General features: G+C 57.7%; 9 protein-coding genes across 9 annotated transcripts; 6 read left to right on the top strand and 3 right to left on the bottom strand.

Moving 5' to 3' along the window:
• Positions 1–1,089: 1,089 nt before the first annotated feature.
• Positions 1,090–1,610, bottom strand: BO70DRAFT_203296 (uncharacterized protein). Its single transcript, XM_025538610.1, has one exon. The coding sequence runs from the start codon at positions 1,450–1,452 to the stop codon at positions 1,159–1,161; it is 294 nt and encodes a 97-aa protein (XP_025401669.1). The 5' UTR covers positions 1,453–1,610; the 3' UTR covers positions 1,090–1,158.
• Positions 1,611–1,732: 122 nt separating this feature from the next.
• On the top strand, positions 1,733–2,065 carry BO70DRAFT_287600 (uncharacterized protein; the record flags this gene model as incomplete). Its single annotated transcript, XM_025539245.1, has 1 exon — positions 1,733–2,065. The coding sequence occupies one exon, from the start codon at positions 1,733–1,735 to the stop codon at positions 2,063–2,065; it is 333 nt and encodes a 110-aa protein (XP_025401668.1).
• Positions 2,066–2,321: 256 nt separating this feature from the next.
• On the bottom strand, positions 2,322–3,813 carry BO70DRAFT_287680 (WD repeat protein; the record flags this gene model as incomplete). The annotated part of the gene is made up of 2 exons (XM_025539250.1): positions 2,322–3,510; positions 3,560–3,813. The coding sequence occupies 2 exons, from the start codon at positions 3,811–3,813 to the stop codon at positions 2,322–2,324; spliced, it is 1,443 nt and encodes a 480-aa protein (XP_025401667.1).
• A 94-nt stretch (positions 3,814–3,907) lies between these two features.
• BO70DRAFT_203300 (uncharacterized protein) lies at positions 3,908–4,918 on the top strand. The gene is made up of 2 exons (XM_025538611.1): positions 3,908–4,230; positions 4,283–4,918. The coding sequence occupies exons 1-2, from the start codon at positions 4,083–4,085 to the stop codon at positions 4,891–4,893; spliced, it is 759 nt and encodes a 252-aa protein (XP_025401666.1). The 5' UTR covers positions 3,908–4,082; the 3' UTR covers positions 4,894–4,918.
• A 2,434-nt stretch (positions 4,919–7,352) lies between these two features.
• BO70DRAFT_421789 (putative GAJ protein) lies at positions 7,353–8,084 on the top strand (the record flags this gene model as incomplete). The annotated part of the gene is made up of 2 exons (XM_025547539.1): positions 7,353–7,664; positions 7,697–8,084. Coding segments are annotated over 2 exons (675 nt in total), but the record flags the coding sequence as incomplete, so codon positions are not given.
• Positions 8,085–9,369: 1,285 nt separating this feature from the next.
• On the top strand, positions 9,370–11,896 carry rim8 (pH response protein PalF; the record flags this gene model as incomplete). The annotated part of the gene is made up of 2 exons (XM_025545256.1): positions 9,370–9,834; positions 9,889–11,896. The coding sequence occupies 2 exons, from the start codon at positions 9,370–9,372 to the stop codon at positions 11,782–11,784; spliced, it is 2,361 nt and encodes a 786-aa protein (XP_025401664.1). The 3' UTR covers positions 11,785–11,896.
• A 217-nt stretch (positions 11,897–12,113) lies between these two features.
• On the top strand, positions 12,114–13,066 carry BO70DRAFT_386001 (putative secretory component protein shr3; the record flags this gene model as incomplete). Its single annotated transcript, XM_025545783.1, has 2 exons — positions 12,114–12,291; positions 12,426–13,066. The coding sequence occupies exons 1-2, from the start codon at positions 12,246–12,248 to the stop codon at positions 13,064–13,066; spliced, it is 687 nt and encodes a 228-aa protein (XP_025401663.1). The 5' UTR covers positions 12,114–12,245.
• Positions 13,067–13,392: 326 nt separating this feature from the next.
• Positions 13,393–14,651, bottom strand: BO70DRAFT_287497 (uncharacterized protein; the record flags this gene model as incomplete). The annotated part of the gene is made up of 2 exons (XM_025539239.1): positions 13,393–13,733; positions 13,856–14,651. The coding sequence occupies 2 exons, from the start codon at positions 14,649–14,651 to the stop codon at positions 13,393–13,395; spliced, it is 1,137 nt and encodes a 378-aa protein (XP_025401662.1).
• A 290-nt stretch (positions 14,652–14,941) lies between these two features.
• Positions 14,942–16,000, top strand: BO70DRAFT_203157 (uncharacterized protein). Its single transcript, XM_025538609.1, has 3 exons — positions 14,942–15,322; positions 15,390–15,617; positions 15,713–16,000. The coding sequence occupies exons 1-3, from the start codon at positions 15,232–15,234 to the stop codon at positions 15,862–15,864; spliced, it is 471 nt and encodes a 156-aa protein (XP_025401661.1). The 5' UTR covers positions 14,942–15,231; the 3' UTR covers positions 15,865–16,000.
• The last annotated feature ends 2,215 nt before the right edge of the window (positions 16,001–18,215 follow it).

The raw sequence follows: 18,215 nt of genomic DNA, 5'->3' as shown, positions 1-18,215 counted from the left end.
TCTGGTTCGCCTGGAATCTGTCAACTTAATGACTAGTCACTCGTTTCGGGGAAGCGGCGCCCGTTATACTTTTGTATTTTACGTTTTTCATTCTTCTTAATTCATTGTCGATCTATCTTCCTTCCTAATTTCAGTTACTAGCTCCGATACTGGTTCTTGTAGTCTTGGCGTAGGTACAGGTTTCCTGCCCTCGTAGGGCCATTCATTACTTGTCTAACTCAACCCGAATCCCTTGATCAACATTAATCCAGCGAATTATCTACCAAGTGCCATGTAATCTCGACCCTTTGCACCATCAATTCCCAAGACCCGGAGTAGGTAGAACCCGGCAGCAATTCACCACCCCAACATCAGATCAGATCTATCGTCGGAAGATCTCAATAAGAACTTAGAGCACTCCTACAAGACCTCATCCATCACCTACCTGCACGAATACGCAGCCAGTTAAACTCTATATTTATGTCTATATAGGCCCATGTCCATGCATGCAAATTCCCCTCCCTCGTAAACCAAACTAATCATCCCCCGGACAAACAACAATATCATACCCGGTTCACGAGCGCTCAGATGTTCAGATAGCTACTTACCTACCACATCACATCTAGAAAGATAGATAGATCGATAGTCATCATCAACGAGGAGAAAGGAAACCCCCCACACACACCCTATCTCTAGAGAGAATGGGTGGGCAGGTAAGTACATCGATAATGCGCGGAGGAAGTAAGCCGTCTGTCCAACGGCAAACCCACCCACCCTGCCCACGCCACGCACTGTATTGTATGCCCATCGATGGCCATCCATCTGCTGCTGTCTGCTCGATTGCAACCAAATCAAGTTCAAATTCCAGTTCCGCACTCCGGAGAACGAGGTGCTTCGTCGCTGGGGGATGGATGTTCACCTCACCGAGATCATGAAAACCCGTAGAGATGAACGGAATACTATCGAATGATGATGCTGGTGTTTAGTCTCCCCCCCGTAATCATCATCATGTGAAGATCATTACAAAGTACACACATACTACACAGTATGCATATCATGAAGTTGGCCGAAGACGATCTACACAATAATAATCTAGACTCCAGACCTCCCAAGAAAAGCAGCGCCCTGATTGGCCGGGCTGGCATCCGGGCGCTGAGTCAGCCACCCTAGTTATCCACCCTATCCATCCATCCATCCTATGACGAGAACAAGATGTAATCCAATAGATGACCCAGTGAGATTGACAGGTCTCGCGGCAAAGAGTGGGGTTGAGCGGTGCCGGTGGATAACAATGACCAGGATGCGTCGGTACAAAGTACAAGGTACGGTCCCACTCCTATCTGCGGATGGGCCCAAGTCAGTGCGGACTGGCCGGATGCCCTGACGGATGTTATTTGCCATCGAGCAAGGTCGAGAACCAGTGAAAGGTTCTAGAAATTGGGTGGTTGTTGTTTTCATCATCGATGTGCTCATATCTCTTGCTGTGAGGAGCCCCTGATATCATACCTTGTCATGGACCCGGGGTCGATCTTGATGGGGATGGTGACATCACATTTAGATCTGTTCTGTTCTGTCTGCCACGGCTAGCTGGGTATATAAACCCGTTAAGACTGCATGTGTTCTTTTCTATATCTAGATCAGATCAGATCAGAACAGATCCAAGCTATCTTTCCATCTATCGAACAAAACTCTCATATTCCACAAGAACAACCTTCTACAAATTTCAAAAAAATCACAAAGAAATACCTCCACAATGCCTGACCCTCACCAAGGTGGCTCCCTCTACGACATGGCGGCGAAGGGCACTCGCATCCCCAACGATGCCGGCCTGATGAACACAATCCCCTCCGTCCCTCGTCCAGACCAAAGATCCGAAGACGACGGGTTTGACAACTACGGCGTCGCCCACGCATCCTCCGCCTTCGCCGCCGACAACGCCACCGACATGCCCCGCAGCGGCAGGGACATGGGCGCCACCGGTGAAGTCATCACCGGCACCGGAAACACCTTCCCCGCGCAAGGCGAGTCCAAGAGAAACCAGACCGGCGCGAACTACCCTGGTGGTAAGGGCCAGTCGAGAGGTTGAACATTCCGTCCGTGTATGACCGACCGACCGACCGGGTGTGGTTTGCTGTCGAGGATGAGAATGAACATCAACATCAACAACATCATCAAGAAGAAGAAATGAGTAAATGATAGGAGAAGAGGCGTATCCGGTATACGCTTGAACGAGTCATGTATAATAGATGATCGAGATCGAAATTATATTATTCTGTACAATAAGATGTTTTTTTTTTTCAAGAGTTTGATATGCAATGAACCTTCTATTATAAGGTTAGCCTTTAACCTATAAATCCCCGGTAGATCTCGTCGAGGACATCGCGCTTCCGCTTGCGGTCCACTCGTTCGGCCTCTTCGGCTTCGTCGGGCTCCCCTTCGGGTTCCCGCGATACCCAGCCGCGGATGGTCCCGTCGCCGTGGGCGGAGAACATCTCGAGGCCCTCTCCGGATGCACCGTTGCCGCGCCAGACCAGGGAGTTGATCCGCGCCGCGCTCAGAGCACTCGAGCGCCCTTGGAACTGCTGAGGTCCGGTCACGAGGCCCGGAACCCGGAGGAGCTTGATGAACGCACCCTCGCGGAGCTCAAACATGAAGACTTCCCCGCGGTCGTCTCGCTCGTTGAAGTTCGGCCACACCAGCGTCTCCTGTCCCGGGGCGACCATGCCCCGCGGCAGAACCAGCGGCGCCCGTTCGGCCAGATACGAGGAGACGCTGTTCCGCACTCTTGGGCCGAAGTGGACGAGCGTATTTGCGCCCGTTCCTGCATCCCAGACTCGAATCCGCGCGTCTTGTCCCGCGGTTACCAGGTGCGTACCGGTGGAGGTCCATCGCACGCCCGTCACAGCGCCGTTGTGCGCTCGGACGTGCGGCGAGAATGCGGGGCGACTCTCGTAGGATGGAGGAGCGCTTGATGGATGCACCAGGCCGACGGCGTCATCCATGTCCAGGGCCGCAATGGCCGAATTGTGTCCTCCGCGACGGATGTCAAAGAGGATCACCCGGTTGTCCACGGAGGCAGACGCCAGGATGTGCGGCTGATGCGGGGCCCATGACACGGACAGGACCGATGCCTCGTGTCCTGGGAGACCGTGTGTAGATAGCCCGGAACGTAGATCGAGGAGTCGGACCGGCTTCTCCGAGGTGCCTACGGCAATCAGCAGCGGGGATGCAGGGTGAGATGACATCGAGTGCGCGTAGGGTGTGCAATCCATGTTGAAGGTATGCACGGGCGTGATGGCCCCTGGTGCCAGGGCCGAGAGCTTGAGGGTGCCATCGTATGACGTCGTCAGAATGGTCGACGGCGTGGGGTCGAACGGGTATATAGAGACGGAGGTGATGGCCCGCGTGTGGGCATCTTCATGCGAGGCTTTACTGACCGACGCAACCGACCGATGCACGTGGGTCAGATCCGAGCCTCGCGTCTCCAGATCCCACAGGTGGACGGACGGATCGGCGCCTCCGGAGACCATGCTGTCGACCGTACGTTAATACGTGCTAGAACGGAGGGCCGCGAACATACAATCGGCCATCGTATCGGTCTATGGCGAGGACGTTGACTCCTGATTTATGCGCAAACAGCTCGTCATCTAAGCCGAGCTGTGCGTCTGCAGCTGGAGAGCCATCCCGAGTCGCCGAATTCGCTGGATCTGTATGCGACGAGAAGCGGATGCCAGGGGCGGGCTCTAGGTTTTGGATGAGTCGGGAAGTCTGGGCGACATGGAAGGTCGACGGACTGATGGACCCGAGAGCCCTATTGAGGAGATACGAATTCATTCATCAGACGGGGCCGTCTTGGTGGATACGGAGGGGGGATGTCGAGGATGTCGAGGAAGGTGTGTGCGATGCGTGGTGGATGACTGCCCCCGGCCCCATGCCGGTCACCTGATCCCCTCCCCAGGGCCCGGGTGAATGTTCCGCCGCGCCCACGCGGGCCTGAAAATCGAGGCTGGCACGCCGGAAATCGATGGATCAACAATTCCCAACTCAGGGAACTGCCAGCTCCCGGATGCTTTCGCACGGGCACCCCTAGTCAATCCGGGACTATGTCCTACGGCAAATCCCTTGCAGTGAGCCAGGACTCCTTCCTTAAGCCTCCCAAGCGCGACGCCGAGGTCGAGGAACCGGAGGTCGAGTTCGAGTTCGAGGCCAAGAAGCAGAAGCGCCAGGCCACCGTTTTCGATGCCGTTGCCGGTGCGTTTCTCACCTACCACTTATCCCCCGCGATCGGTCTGACTGTGTCTAGGTCGGGTGAATTACCACGGGTTTCTCCCAGCCGCACCGTATGCCTCCAAATACCGCGATACCGCATCGTCCAGCTCCCGTCCTGTCCGTCCGGAGGAGGTCCTGTTCCGTCGACAGAACGCGCCGACTCGCTATGAGGAGAATGACTTCTACTTTGCCCACGAGACTCTGCCGCCCACCTGTCCGCTGCCCACGTCCGAACTGCTGGGGGCGCTGCACGCCTACTCGGCCGATTTCTACGAGCGCGCGACGATCGACCAGGGTCGCGACGACATTCACAGCATGGACGAGACGGCCCTGATTGCCATGGGAATACTGCTGGAGGAGATGGCAAAGGAGTCGCTGGGTGAAACCGGAGACATGGTGTTGGTGGAGGGCGAGGAAATCCCGCCCGGTGAGGCTCGATTGCCCGGCAGAGTGGGCAAGATGGGTCGGAAGATGGGCCGGAAGAGAGCCAATACCGGACAAAACGATGTCATGCCCAGCTCGGGGGATGATACCGAAGATGTGTCCCAGAAGAGACGATCCAAGAGGCGCAAGCTGGGGCGGAGAGACTGGAGAGCCTCCACCGACATGGACACCGAGGCCGACGAGGGACCGTCAGTCTGGTGAAACCGCTTCGCGTCGTACAATACCAGCCACCCTTGCATTCGAATCTAGATCATGAAATGCATACAGGCTCGCTGGGCCCCGCGCATGCCCTCCGCGTGAGGAGTCGACATAAGGAAATGAAACACACCGGCCCGCCCGAGAAACAAGCTACGATGAGTGAATGCTTGGTGTCAGAATACGAGCCATCATTCTCCGACCAGCCACCAACAAGGGCTCGTGCGTCAATCATGATTCCTTGGCGCAATCCATCTGATATCATACGCCGCATGTGAGGCGCCCTTTGTCCGGAATCTGCCCGCATATTCGCATTGTCTCAAGCCAGCTCGCCAGAACCGGACCAAGGTTCGCACGTTCAGCCCGATTGCCTTCCGCACGGCGCAGCCAAGAGCTTGGCCGTGCCTCTGGAAAGTCTCCGCCCGGCTGGGCAAGAGCATGTTCGGTCCCATCTCCACACCATATCATATTCGATCCATCGTCCCCGGGTTTCTATTTCTTGGGTGAAGTCGATCAGCGTCGAATGCCGCCCATCTCGGAATCTTCGGAATCAATGGATATCGTGGGGTTAGCAACCAACCAGGTTTGATGTCCTTGGCACATCAACTTCTTGTATCATCACGATTGTCAGCCTGCCTGGTCGGACTCGCTCATTCGAGGGCGAAATTGCCTCGTCTGCATGCCAAGATGCCACGTGCTCTGTGCGATCCATCCAGGCTGCCATGATTGAGTCGTCTTCATAGCCAGATACAGTAACTCAATACCAAACAACCACTCCGGTTGATAACCTAAGAACCGACTATCTTCGTGATGTGTAATTTGTGGGACCGGGATTGGACTGTGCGGCCCGCTGGGTCGAGGCTTAGACTGTAGTGTTCAGTGTCCACGTACCCTGGCCCCTATCGGCACTAGCATTTCCGTTTTCGGGATTGGATTGTGGTGTGCTATTTCTACGGAGTATGTATGTACTATCTAGATAGGCGTTAGGCACACCACAATGTCACTCTTGGCTTTCTTGGCATGCTTGACGTCGACCTACGTCTCCATGATAAACTTACTAGTCCCTACCATGATAGATAGTATTGTAATGACATCCCAACCCCCCAAGAACGGTATCTTCTCCCTACCCGTCCACTCTCTACATCCACCATAACCTAACTAACCTACCCCCCAACTCCAGACGATATGATATGCAGTCTCCTCACCAACCCAACCATCTCCAGGTTCAGGTATGTAGGCATGTACAGTACCTACCTGCCATCGCCCGGACACCTGCAGCGGTGGCTTATAGGGCTGATGACTTGACCCAACAGCGTACATCGCCAAGAACGGTCGTCGATATGATATTGCAGTCAGAGTGCCACTAGTTTCTCGGTGGCATTGTTGCCGTCGCCCTATCGGTATGTGTTATCCCGAGTAACCGTCCGTCTCTCTCTCTGAGCCGTTAGTGGTCTACTTCATGCTCGAAATTCCCTTCCAGGTCTCAGAGGGCCGCGCATCGTCGTTGCCACTCGTTACGTAGTCGACTGCGTGTATATGTGGTCTGGTTGGACTGATGTCGTGCTACCGGCATCGGTCGTCCTCGGGGGACTAGGATAGTTAGTCTTTGATGGTTTTATTGCGCATTTAGGCAAAAGGTGCTTGCTAATCGACGGACAGGGCTGAGAGTGTCGGTCAGGAAGACAAGTGTCAGAGTGAGCCAAGAAGGGTCAGGGGTTGGCTGACTGGCAGATGGGAAAGAGGATGACAGACAGGGGTCCAAGCCAGACCGAGGATGTTTGACAAAGAAGTCACCCACTCACCACTCACCACTCACCACACATACTACCGAACGGGGGTCTGTCCGTGCGTGATAGTAGCAGACAGACAACAGCAGACAACAGACAGCAGGCAGTGATCGACTGCCTTCCTGCCTAGAAGTCGGAATGCTCCTGCCCATAGGACATAGCCCTACCGGGATGTTCCATCCTGGTCAGTAGGAGTGGTAGTGGGGAGAATTGGAGGCATTCGGGACTAAGTAGATACTGCGGGCACCTGACCTGCTGTCACCGTCTTCCAGCGTCTCCCCGACTTGACTGGCTCTCTCCCCCGATCCCGGCTCAGTGTACTTCCCCCTCCCCCCATCATCTCCGAGTTTCGACCGTGATTTCCCCCATCACCCCTGGTCAAACACACATCTACCTACTTACTATCTATCTATCTATCTATCTACATCCAGATCCAGATACAGAACCCCCTCACAACTAAGGTACTCACAGTCACAGTCATTGTCACCCTCACCGTCACCATCACCAAAATGGTACGTCCTCCCACCACAACCAATCGCCAACCCCCGCCCATCATCCCATCTCCCATCACCCCACCTGCTACACTAGTGCCAGGGCCCCAAACCAACCCTCCCAATCCATCCCAATCCATCCATCTACATCTAGATACACCACTAACCAATCCTATCCTTCCACCCCCAGCCCCCCAAACTCACCAAATCGGCCAAACAGGCACTGATCGTCACCCACCTCCGACAGACCGGCACCTGCCACACCCTCAAGGAGCTGGAGAAGACCCTCCCCGGCGTGGCCTCGATCCACGGACTGCAGGTCAAAGAATACCTGCAGGAGCTGGCGGACGAGGGGCGCGTGCGGGTGGAGAAGATCGGCAGTGGGAACTGGTACTGGTGCTTTGGGGCGGACGAGGTGCGGGAGCGCGAGGAGAGGGTGCGCGGGTTGCTGGGGGAGGTGGAACGGTTGGAGAGGGGGATTGGGGAGATGGAGGGAAGGGTGGAGGGGAGGAGGGGGAGATGGGGAGGGAGGTGGAGGAGTATGAGAAGGGAGGAGAAGGAGGAGGAGGAGGGTTGGAGGAGGAACGACAAAGGTTGGTGGAGAGGAGGGACGGGCTGGAACGGGAGGTGAAGGGCCTGCAGGCCCAGCTGAGGGGGTTGGAGACGGGGACGGGGATGGGGATGGGGCCGCAGGGGAAGAGCGTCAGTCGGCTGAGGGGGGAGATTGAGGAGGCCAAACAGCGGGCTCAGATGTGGACGGACAATATCTACGTGCTGGAGGGGTATGTGGGCAGGCTGTCGGGGGGGGATCGCGAGGTGTTGCGGGCAGTGCAGCGCGAGTGCTATGGGGAGGAGTTTGTAGAGGAGGAGGGGGGGTTGCGGGAGATATTCTGATGATCGGAATATTGACAGATTGACAGGTCTACTCCGTCCTTCCATCTATCTACGGAGTCGGTAGGTGGTAAAAAAAATTAAAAATAATAATAATAATAATAATACGAGGGAAGAACAAAAAGAAAAGGAAAAGACAGCCGGTGGGCCAATGGAGGGAAAGTGGGAACTGCCGAGCCACGAACGGCCCAAGAGAAGCTTGACTGCCTTGACGCGCCTTATCTCGAGTCTGTCATTCATTCCTCCATCATTCATCCTTCCCCTTTCCCTTTCCCTCCTCTTCTCTCTTTCTCTCTCTGTCGACTTTCCATTTCCATTTCTAGACTGGAGACTGCACTCTAGACTGCTGCACCATCCTTCGTATTGACTGCCTTTTCTGTTCGGAACTCCGTCTAGTTCCCAATTCCGAAGTTCCGTGGCGCCCATCCTCCCTCCGTCCGTCTCTCCCTCCCTCATCCTCCTCACTCACACTTCAAACCACCTCCCCATCTCATCCCCTTCTCTTTCCCCTTCTCCTCCGTGTCTTCCCCCCCCCCCCCCATTTCACCCTCGAAATGATGCGGCTAGGTCATCTTCACGCTTAATCCTCGACTTCCCCCCCCTCCCCCTCCCCACCCCCCACTCTCTCTCCCTCATCCTCTTCTCCCTTCCTCTCGATCGATCGAGCCAGCCTCCCTCTCATCCTCCGACCCTCCCCCCCACATCCTTCAGGAGACCTTCCGGCATACGACTAGTCTCCCTCCTCCCCTCTGTCCCTCAACCTGGCCGCCTCTCGAGTCTCGACCTCACCCATTGCCTCCGCGTCCGTGCTGCTACGCTGGTCCGGACTGTCGCGTCGCTGTCGCTGTTGCCTTCGCGCCCGACGCCCAGATCGGGCCGGATTGATTACTGCTGCTGCTGCTGCTGCGGCTGCTGCGGCTGCGAACTGGACAGTGGACGGAGGCACGGAGAATTTCCAACTGTCTCGATCGCATTCCGGACATCTCCCTTTTTGTCAGCGCGCCGCCCCTTGCGTCCGCCGATACCCCGACTCCACGCTGTCCGTCCGCTCCGTCCTCGTCGTCACTTGACTTGCACTGTTCACTGAATCGGAAGTGACGCTGCCAGTTGAGCCGCCGTCCCCCTCTGCCTCCGCCAGCTACACACCCCCCCTCCCCTCCCCCCCTCCGACCCCTCTCCTGATCCTGCCCTGACGTGGTCTTGGCTCTATCCCTGGCTCTCGCTCACGACTCGACCGACTCGCTACCTCGCCCGTCTGCTCTCCGTTGCCTGGCGCCGCACGCCTCGTGTATGGATTGGGCGACGCGTGTGTCATGTCCGTCAACCCTCTCCCCTCCCAACCCTCCTCGCCGCTCGGTCGGAATCGCAGCTCCCTCCTCTCCAAGTTTCGCTCCCAGCTCGGCCAACGGAACCGCAGCATCACCGACTACTACATCGAACCCGACGACCCCTGGCGCTCCTACTTCCCGGGGGATGTGATCTCCGGCACCGTCGTCCTCACCGTCATCCGCCCCGTGCGCATCACACATCTGGTTGTCAATCTACATGGCTTCGTCAAGGTCTTCAAGAACACCGTGCCCCCGGGCGAAACCGCCCCGGACCTGGGGTTTCTGGGCCCCGGGCGCGGGCGGCGCGGCGCAGAATACCTGGGGAACGGGCTGTCGACACTGTTCGAGGACGAGGTGGTCCTCTGCGGGGAAGGTCGGCTCAAGGAGGGGATCTACAAGTTCCGCTTCGAGATGTCCTTTCCCCCGTATGCGCTACCCAGTAGCATCAACGTGGGTGGCTCAACGTCGCGCTAATGGTCTGTACTGACGATTCTTTTGCACTAGTTCGAACGCGGCACGATTTCCTACATGCTTACGTCCACCCTGACCAAACCGACGACGATCAATCCCACCACCACCTGCCGACGACGCGTCAACGTGTTAGAAAACATCGATATCGCCCCCTTCCCTCCTCCCAAACCGCGCGTGGTCACCCTCGAACCGGTCTCTCGCCGGTCCAAGTCCAAAGCCAAGGCCAAGTCGACCGGCTCGGACGCGCCCGACTCGCTGTCGCTCGAACCCGTCGCCCAGGGCGCGAACGGCGGCGACCGGCCCCCGCTCAGCCCGGCCCCCAGCAATGTCAGCTCGTCAAGCCGGCTCAGCAACAGCAGCCAGAGCTTCCACGTGCCCAGCGACCCGAGCTCGTCGACCAGCACAGGGATGCGCAATAGCGAGGTGCGGAGCATTACGCCGTCGGTGACGGACAAGACGATCATGGCGAAGGCCGAGGTGCTGCGCGCGGGCGTGCTGCCGGGCGATACGCTCCCCATCAACGTCACGATCAACCACTGCAAGCAGGTGCGCAGCGCGCACGGCATCATCGTCACGCTGTACCGGCAGGGGCGCATCGACCTACACCCGGCGATCCCGATCGGCAAGTCGGGCAACGGCAAGAAGCCCGTGTACGAGGACTACTACCCACGGTCGCGAACAGGGCTGGGCGGACTGACGCTGGGCAGCAGCCGCACGATGGGAGTGTTCCGCAAGGACCTGACGCAGACGTTCGCGCCGCTGGTGGTGGACCCGGCGAGCCTGACGGCGCTGGTCAAGACGTCGATCCGGGTGCCGGAGGACGCGTTCCCGACGATCACGCGCACGCCGGGCAGCATGATCAACTTCCGGTACTACGTGGAGGTGGTGGTGGACCTCCGGGGCAAACTGACGTCGCCGGACCGGTTCCTGCCGCGGTTCAACCTGGTGTCGTCGGGCGGCAACTTCTCGTCGAGCGGGCAGGTGCTGAACCCGGCAGACGTCAACAGCAGCGCGATCACGGCGAACTGGGCGGGCAACATCCTGGACACGGACCAGATCCGGCGCGAGAAGGGGGTGGTGGCGGTGCTGTTCGAGGTGGTGATCGGGACGCGGGACTCGCGCCGGGGGGTGAAGCCGGCGGAGCCGTCGCCGGGGGACCATGCGTCCAATCATCCTGAGGGCGAGGCGTGGTCGGAGCAGAGCCCGACCCCTGCGGACGTCGACTACCCGGCGCAGGAGGACTACGGGTTTCCGCAGGAGACGTCGCACTGGCCGGAGTACGGAGGACAGGAGTATCCGGACGCGCAACCGTACCACTCGCTGGGAGAGATGGTGTCGACGCCGGAGGAGCCTGGAGACGAAAAGAGCCGGTTACGACGGGCGGAGCAGACGCTGCTGCCCAGCCGGCCGCCGGACGATGCCGGGGTAGGGCCGTCGGAGGCGATGCCGACGGCGCCGGTGCTGCCGGAGGACGACCACATCAACGACTACCACCATCTGCCGTCGCGGGAGAACGGGACGCCGCGGGCGGTGGTGTCAGCGGAGTCGGTGCAGACGGTGGTGCCGGGGAGCAGCACGATGGCGGCGGACACGGGGGAGGACAAGCAGGAGCTGGAGCGCCAGCGGCTGATGACGGAGGCCAGTGCGCCGGAGGACGATGCGTGCCCTCCTGGCATGTCTGTGTCGGTACCCAGCCTGTCTGCCCCTGGGATTTCCTTACCCGGATTGATTGTTCCCGGACTATCTGTGTCTGGGATGTCAGTCCCTGGCGTCTCCGTGTCCGTGTCCGCGTCCGCGCCATCATCCCCCGGGCCTGCCCCGGAGTCAGACGCGCCGACCGCGCCGGTGTTCCACGACGAAGAAGGCGACCACCAGTTGGTGGGCAGTGCGGCGCGCGGGGATGAGTCGCTGCCGCGGTATCAGCGGTAATAAAAGGAAGAAATGTTGCGTCTGATCTTATTGCATTGCGGGATAGCGGGAGATACCATATATGTTGGTCATTGGAGTCATTTGTTTGTTTGATATAGCCATAGAAGTGTACAGATTTATTCTGATTTGGGATGATTATCCGTATGATTGTAGTGACAGTGACAGACGGTGACAGGGTGATTGGGGTGATATTAGTGATTGGGTGCCTGATAAGTCCGTGATAAGACGGGCAGATAGGCATTGTACTAGTGGCCAGTCTGGTTCTGGCCAGTTCTGACACCCGCCGCGCCAAGCCGCAACCACAATTTCCCTTCCGATATCTCACCTCCTCTTCTGTCTTCTCTCGCGCTCTCTCCTCCTCACACCCCCAATCTCCTGTCCAGCACAGCACCGCACCGCACCGCACCGCACATCCCCAGATCATCCATCCTACGCAGCCCACCGGGCCGGCCTCTGCAACCATGGCCTTCCGCAACAGCTCGTTTGCGACCTTTCTGATCGTCTGCCGTGAGTCCATCCATCCATCATCACCCTCCTATCCCCAATCCCATCCCCCAATCCCATCCCCCCTCCCCTTCTCCCCCCAAAACCACCACCACCACCACCACCAACAATTAATTTTTTTTTTAAAAAAAAAACAGCTGTATCCTTCTTCCTCGGCCTCATCTTCAGCCTCTTCCCCTACGACTACCCCATCCTGTGGTCCCCGACCCCCACCCCACCCACGCATTTCGACTACTTCGAATCGCACCTGCGCTTCCTGCACGCCTCCCCCCCGCTGATCCCCCGCATCCTGCACATCGTCATGTTCCTCGGCCTAGCCGGCCTGATCATCAAGCTCTACCGCCCCAGCGAAAGCAACATGCTCTTCGACGGCGCCAGTCTGGTCCTGTACATGTGCGGCGTGACGGTGTATGTGGCGAATGTGGTCAAGGGGCTGAGGCTGGTGAGTCGGGGGGTTTATGGGGATGAGTTGGCCGCTTCGGTTCCTGACGCTGGGAGTGGGAGTGCGGGTGCGGGTGCGGCTGGGGAGGCGGAGGATGGCCAGATTCTGAATCGCGAGGACTCGTTGAAGGTGTTGGCGGCTAGTAATACGATTCTGGCGTTGGTGTTGGTGGGCGTTTTGGTGTTGCAGGCGGGTCAGTGGTATGCGGAACGGAAGGAGGCGCAGGAGGTGGAGAGTTTTAGGAGGAAGGAGAATGCTTCGGTTTCGGCTTCTTCGAAAGATACTAAGGATGTTAAGGAGGGGGAGAAGGAGAGGAGGGAGAAGAAGAGGAATTGATTGATTGGTTGGCTTGGTCTGCTTTTGTTTTTTTTTTTTTTTTTGGGGTCTGTCTGGGTGGTTGAGAGGGAGGGGAGATGAGGAGGATACGTTAGGATCTGATACGATACAACCACAACCAACAGCAGATGGATCCTTATGGATGGTTAAAGAAGGTTGAACAGACAGCATACATAGTATCTTAAATGAACAGTCAGTCACAGTCAGTACTCAAATCACAGACACGCTGGGATATCATCGATGTATAGTAAGTAAGTCAGTAAGTAAGTAAATACATAAGTCAACGCTAATCAATCCACCCTCCCTCCCTCCGTCCAAACAAACCCCTACATATGCACCGGCCCGAACGAGAACGGACTACGCGGCAGGTCCGGCGTGCGCGGGCTCAGCGCCTTCGCGAACAGCTCCTCGCCCGACTCCGCGCTGCCCGTCCCGATACTTATGCCCATCCCCATCGTCGCGAACCCCGTGTCGTGCGCCGCGTTCTGCTGCTCCTGCACCGACTCAGGCGGGTAGTGCACCACCGTCCGCAGGCTATCGGCCAGAGACACCGGACTGGGGTGCATGCCGTGGAAGGAGTTGAACGAGGAGACGGCCACGTCGGGCGACGCCGGGGAGAGGAGATGGCGGGCGGCGGCGGCGGCGGCGGCGTGGTGGTGGTGGTGGCCTGTATCTTCATGTCAGCACGGGCGTAGTGGCACTGGCAACGGCGATGCAATTTGCAACTCGGATCTAGAGCGAAACGGAAGGCATGCCACGCAATTCCAAGGGAAGAATAAAACATCTTACCGTCCTTCGGCGACAGCTCCCGCTCGCTGGTCTGCAGCTTCAACCCCTTCAGCTTATCGCCCAGCTTGCCCCCACCACTACTACTACTGCTCGGCGACACCGGGGTCGCTGGCCCCATCGGATAGTGCGGATCGGGATGGCCCTGGCTCAGCGCACGCTGGCGCTCCGCCGACAGCGAAACGCCAAAGTTGGACTCGATCCATTCCTTCTCCTGCAGGGCCATGTGCAGGGCGATGCCCTCTGCGTTCGCGCGACACTCGTGGTTGATCTCGTGCTCGAGCACCTGCAGGCGCTTCTTGGCCCAGATGGTGTGCAACACGCCCTTCTTGCCGGCGGAGCGGCCGTCGGCGCCCAGCTCGGGCGGGAAGATGGCGGGCAGCGGGTTGAGGTGGAGGGGGTCCGGCGGGGAGGCGGCGGCGGCGGGCGGCGGCGGCGCGGTGGAGGGCAGTTCGTACGAGAGCGTGACGGCCGGAGGGATCGTGACGTGCGGCGGCAGCAGGAAGTACAGCCGGCGCGTGTGGTCGTTCGTCTTCTCGTCCGCCGGCAGCACCGCCTGCTTGCCCTCCCACGCGACGTGCCACGAGCCCCCCGGGAACGAGCCCCGGCTGTCGTCCTCCCATTCGATCATCAGGATCTTGGTCCCGTCGTTGGCTTTGCCCGCCTCGAACTCGAAGCGGGCGAGCGCCGTGATGGCGATGGTGGTGTTGGTGTTGGCGTCAGAGGGGCATCGCGAGGGGTCGAGGGCAGCGAATGCGCCGCTGTCCGGGGTGAAGGGCGTCGGGAGGGAGTAGGACATGGCGGTGGCGGTCGGATGGATGGAGGGATATGGGTGGAGGGTGGAGGGTTGGTGGGTTGGATAGGATGGTCTGGTGGTGAGGTCGAGGCTCGGGCTCGGGATCAGGAGGCGCGGGAAAGGGAAATGGAAATGGAAATGGTGGCTGGCACGAGTGGATCACAGTCAGACGGAGGCATCGGAGGGCGGGTGCTGGTCGGGTCTCAGGCAGTTACGGACGGTTAGGAGGGGATGGCGATGGCGCGGACCGGTCTCTGGGCCATTCTTGAGTGGGGAGATTCGATGATCTGCAGTAAGGAAGAGGGCGAGAGAGAGAGAGAGAGAGAGAGAGAGAGAAGAAAGAGAAGACCGTTGAGGGTTGAGGGTTTGAGGGTTTGAGGGGTTCCCGCCGCGCTGCTAATTATAGTAGCCTCTTGGCATCACACCGCGTTTCTGCCCTTCAAAGATAATAAGAACACTCAAAGAATCCCATCGCAGCCCGTAACACCTCACTATGTCACTGCCACTGCCACTGCCATTTCCAACACCCCATCTCAGTCAGTAATCAGACTTACAGGACAGTGGCAATACGCAGATCCACCACATGGGCCAGACAAGAGGGGGGAGACAACATGGGACAATACGCGGGGCGGCACATTCCTGGCCCACGACTGGCCCTGCCCCAATGACCGCAGGTGATGAAGACCGGCCCTCGCATGCAGGGGATGCGCTTAAGGTTGTATAAGAATGACGCCCGCCCAGTCTGTTCTATATTTGTCCCAGTCGACGGGGCACGGTCATTGGCAGGCCTGTCACGGGCCGGGGAGGGGAAGGCGTGTCAAGTCGTGTCAAGTCGAGGGCATTTCGGGTCTGGTGGGTTCAGTAGGGACATTCGTTGGCGAGTGAGGGTGGGTGCCTTACTAAGACGTCGATGGGCGGGCTTGATTACTGCTCCAGTCAAACCGAATCAAAGCAAGCAGGATTCTCAAGGTATAGTACTCCGAGGAGGGGCATAGGATGTGGTCGGATAGACCAGACCAACCGGTCCGTCGACTCGAGAATGCCTCAGACTGACTCATTCTCAGGACAATCATCACAATCATCAGAATCATCAAGATCATCAAACCATCAAACCATCCCATCGTCCATCTACACCAGAGCACCCTCTACATATATCCATCCCATCCCATCCCAGACGCCGTGGAGTTACCAAAAATATCCCACCCAGACAGAATAGTATTAATAGCAGTCCCTCCTCCTGGTTCAATGTATGTACCTCCTACCTACATACCCCCGCATGCGCCATGACGCAGCCCAATCAGGACCCCTCCCCAAAATAACTTCCTTGGCCTGTGATGAAAATAGGAAAGCCTGCAGATACCCGGCGCCTTGGCCAGCGCCTGATAGCGTGCGCTGACCTACCCTCCCTCCCTCCCTACCTACCTCCCAAAGCGCCGGACAGCAGTGACCCGGTCACGACAGTACGGATTGGCCCATGTCTGTGGCCCATCACCAACGGAGGGTGGTCAGGACGGGCTGGATTGGACAGACAGATGGCGATGGTTGGCGCGGAGGATCCTGGGGCGGCTGAGACTGAGAGCACGGCGGCAATGGAAGAAGGAAGGAAGGAAGGGGGGGCAGGACGGCTGCTGTGTGATGAGGAGGATGGCTCTGCATTAACTTTGGTGATGGAATCCTTCAGATGACATAGTTAACGGGGACTGTCCGACCAAAAATAGAGTCGAGTCGGCGCGTAGGGCTCGATGGGCGTCGCCACACGTCATCCAATCCCCCACACGGCCGGGCGGGCCAATCAGTCCGTCAGGGAGGGACGAGGGACGCCGGCAAGCCCCACCGCGGCGCTTAAATGCGGACAGCAGCTGAGTCTTTTGACATGTTGTATAGTAGTTACCAACATGTAGCGCCAGCAGAAAGCAGCAGAGATTGAACAGATATGAGGCTGAGAAGACACCTTGCCATAGCCAACACCAACAGATGATTACAGTCCAACCCAATCCAATCCAATCCAATCCACCTACAGTACATCAACGGAGTACATCCATCCATCATCCATCAATATTCATCTCACAATCACAACCCTCACTCAATAAACCAACAACCAACAACTCAACCCCTCAAAAATCTAGAACCCATCGAACCCCCCTTCCCATCCAACCAATCCCCCCCCCCCCCCCCCTCCAGCCCATCTATCCTCCTGCATCCGCAATTCTTCAGCACAAACCTGAAACACCTCAGCGCGCCTTGTCAACCAATCACGGTCCCCAACACCCCCGTGCGAGATCACAGCCCGGCTCCCATCACGCACCACACTATGCCCTTTGCGGCTGTTTTCTACCCGGTCAGGGCTGCTGATTCGTCCGGTAATGCAGAATAGAATAGCAAGGAAGGTTTGGCTGCGATTCCCTTGCGGTGGGGGTTCCAATCGTGAGGGTAGGGTTGCCGCCGGGGTTGTGTAGACGGACCGGACACTCTTACCTACTGTGCTGGTAGGGTGGTAAGGGAAGTTGGTAGGACTGTATAGTAGGTGGATGGAGAGGGAGGGGGTCGTATGGGGGTCGTATGGAGGTGATATTTACGGGGGGGTGACGGGGTTTGACCTGTACTAGGTAGTGAGAGGGGTATTTTTGAAGGGTACGGTATGGATGGGTTAGTGGTAGAGGTAGGTAGGTAAGTAGGTAGGTAGGTAAGGTAAGGTAGAGGCTCTGCTCTACTCTGTACATTCACTTATGATTATTACTGATTCTATCTCTTCGAGTCTTTGACATTCATGATTCATCCTACCTACCTTGCTACCTACCTAATTTACCTATCCCATCTCCTTGCTACAATCCTCCCAGTCAAAATCACACTACACCACACCATACCACACAACACCACACTACACTATAGCCTACCCAGCATACACCACAAACCCTAGGTACCGTAGGGCTACTCCCCATTCACCAAAAAAAAACATACCATGCTATACACATACCCTCCTCTCCTCTCCCCCCCCTCCCCCCTCCTCTCCCTCTTCAAATCCACTCAACCCCAACCAAATGAACTAACCCACCGCGCCTGTCCAACCCCTCCCAAAGGCCCATTACCGCGCCCAACCCCCCTAGCCCAAAGCCTATGGGCTATGTGCGGGCGGCCCACACCCAATCGTCACCCGTACCGTCCCCCCGGGTAGCCGTAGCCGTAGCCGTAAGTAGCCTCGTCGCAACATCCCTTCCCCCCCCCCCCCCCGGAAAGTCAATACGGCGCTGCTTGCTTCCTGCGAGCCTGCAGCGCCGTACTTACTTAGTCGGTCGGCTATGTCTGTCTATCTATCTATCTATCTATCTATCTATCGATCTATCTATCGGGCACCGATCGCGCGGTTGGCCCGCCATGCGGGTAGTGGTTTACACGTGGTGCCATTGCTTTGGGACGAGAGGATGAAGTGGGTTTGTATTTGGTTTTAGTTCTGGAGGGGGAGGTGGATGTGGGTGGGTTCAGAAGGAGCCTGAGGGGTTATGGTGTTGTGGTTTGGTTTTGAGGGCAACTGGTCATCTATTGTATCGTGGATGATAGAACCGATGGTAT

This window comes from Aspergillus heteromorphus (assembly GCF_003184545.1).
Source record: "Aspergillus heteromorphus CBS 117.55 chromosome Unknown BO70scaffold_6, whole genome shotgun sequence".
NCBI classification, from domain to species: Eukaryota; Fungi; Ascomycota; class Eurotiomycetes; order Eurotiales; family Aspergillaceae; genus Aspergillus; species Aspergillus heteromorphus.
The sequence above is the reverse complement of the archived record's forward strand: the minus strand, read 5'-3'. Positions and strand labels throughout refer to the sequence as shown.